Raw genomic sequence first — 1,212 nt, forward strand, 5'->3', positions numbered from 1 at the left:
TGATTTCCCTATAATAAAATCAATTTCAAATGCAAAAAATAATGGTTATTATTTTAATATAAAATATAAAAATATATCCATCAGAAACTAATATAATACATTAAGAAATATATAAAGGTGAATATTTATAATCCAAGTACAGTGGCTATAAGAGACCTAATTTATTATAGAAAGGTCTGCTATACCAATAAATATGAATAAATGTACATTACTCAAATAGTTTAAAACCGCTGTTTGAGGTCCTTAAAACCCCAAAAAAATAATAGAATTTATTTATATCAGACATGCTCTATTGTTATTCAAACCATTCAATTCGTTCAAAGAAGATGAGTTTAAAGAATTATAATCGGATGTATCAGTGCATGAGAAACTTGATCATGGATCCTCGATCGGTGGAGAATCCACTTCAGAATCGTCATCGGAAACCGGGCTCTGAAATTTGCCTTCCAATTTGAATCTTCGTAAACTATATGCACCTTTTGAATAGTCTCCTTCTTGGTGTAGTGATAAATTCAAGCTGCTTCTGTTTACTGGTTACGCTTTGTGTCTCGGCGAAGTTCTTAGCATCTTCTTTGTATGAGACGACAGGATTATTTTCGGTTATATCAAAATTGATGCATTTGCGTCTAACGTGGTTAAGGTACCTCTTCGGCGTGTTGGGTTGTGACATGATATTTCGACGACGAAGACGTCCGACCGCTGGGTAACGCTTTTAATTAGGAGTTTTTGGGCTATCGTCCATCGAAGGAATTTCTACGCTTACTGCACTTGATGACATCTCAAATTCAACTGTTGCAGTTCAATTTATATTGAAATTTCGTTGCTTTATATAACATACATCGTAAAACATCCCTTATTTTAGGAACCAGATGATAATACTACCTGTTTAACCGTTATATATTCAGTTTCAGGAGAATTTACAGATTTTCCTTCTTTTAACTTTTTAAATTTGAATGAACATATAAAGCAATAAAGCACTCCCAAAGCAAAACACAATTTCAAAATTAATGTGTTCTAAAGCATTTGTAAAAATTTCCCAAGTTATCTGTAAATAATGTACATTAAAAGGTCATTATAATGTCAAAGATATATAAAAATTGTTTTCTTTTCAGTTAAGGAAAAACCCAAAGGAAAATAAGGAATTAAAAAAAAGGTGTTGCTGTTTGGTGTGATTTTAGTATTTTGTTGTAGCGTGCAATTTGTAAGGTGCAA

General features: G+C 31.7%; 1 protein-coding gene across 1 annotated transcript in view; it reads right to left on the reverse strand.

Moving 5' to 3' along the window:
• Positions 1–375: 375 nt before the first annotated feature.
• The window catches only part of LOC108569213 (chromobox protein homolog 3-like), a 2,841-nt gene continuing 2,004 nt past the window's right edge, over positions 376–1,212 (reverse strand). The window contains exon 3 of the mRNA XM_017930674.1: positions 376–432. Coding sequence (XP_017786163.1) covers positions 376–432 — 57 coding nt within the window. The remainder of the gene's footprint in view (positions 433–1,212) is intronic.

Source organism: Nicrophorus vespilloides, unplaced genomic scaffold (assembly GCF_001412225.1).
Source record: "Nicrophorus vespilloides isolate i.1.1-1 unplaced genomic scaffold, Nicve_v1.0, whole genome shotgun sequence".
Taxonomy (NCBI): Eukaryota; Metazoa; Arthropoda; class Insecta; order Coleoptera; family Silphidae; genus Nicrophorus; species Nicrophorus vespilloides.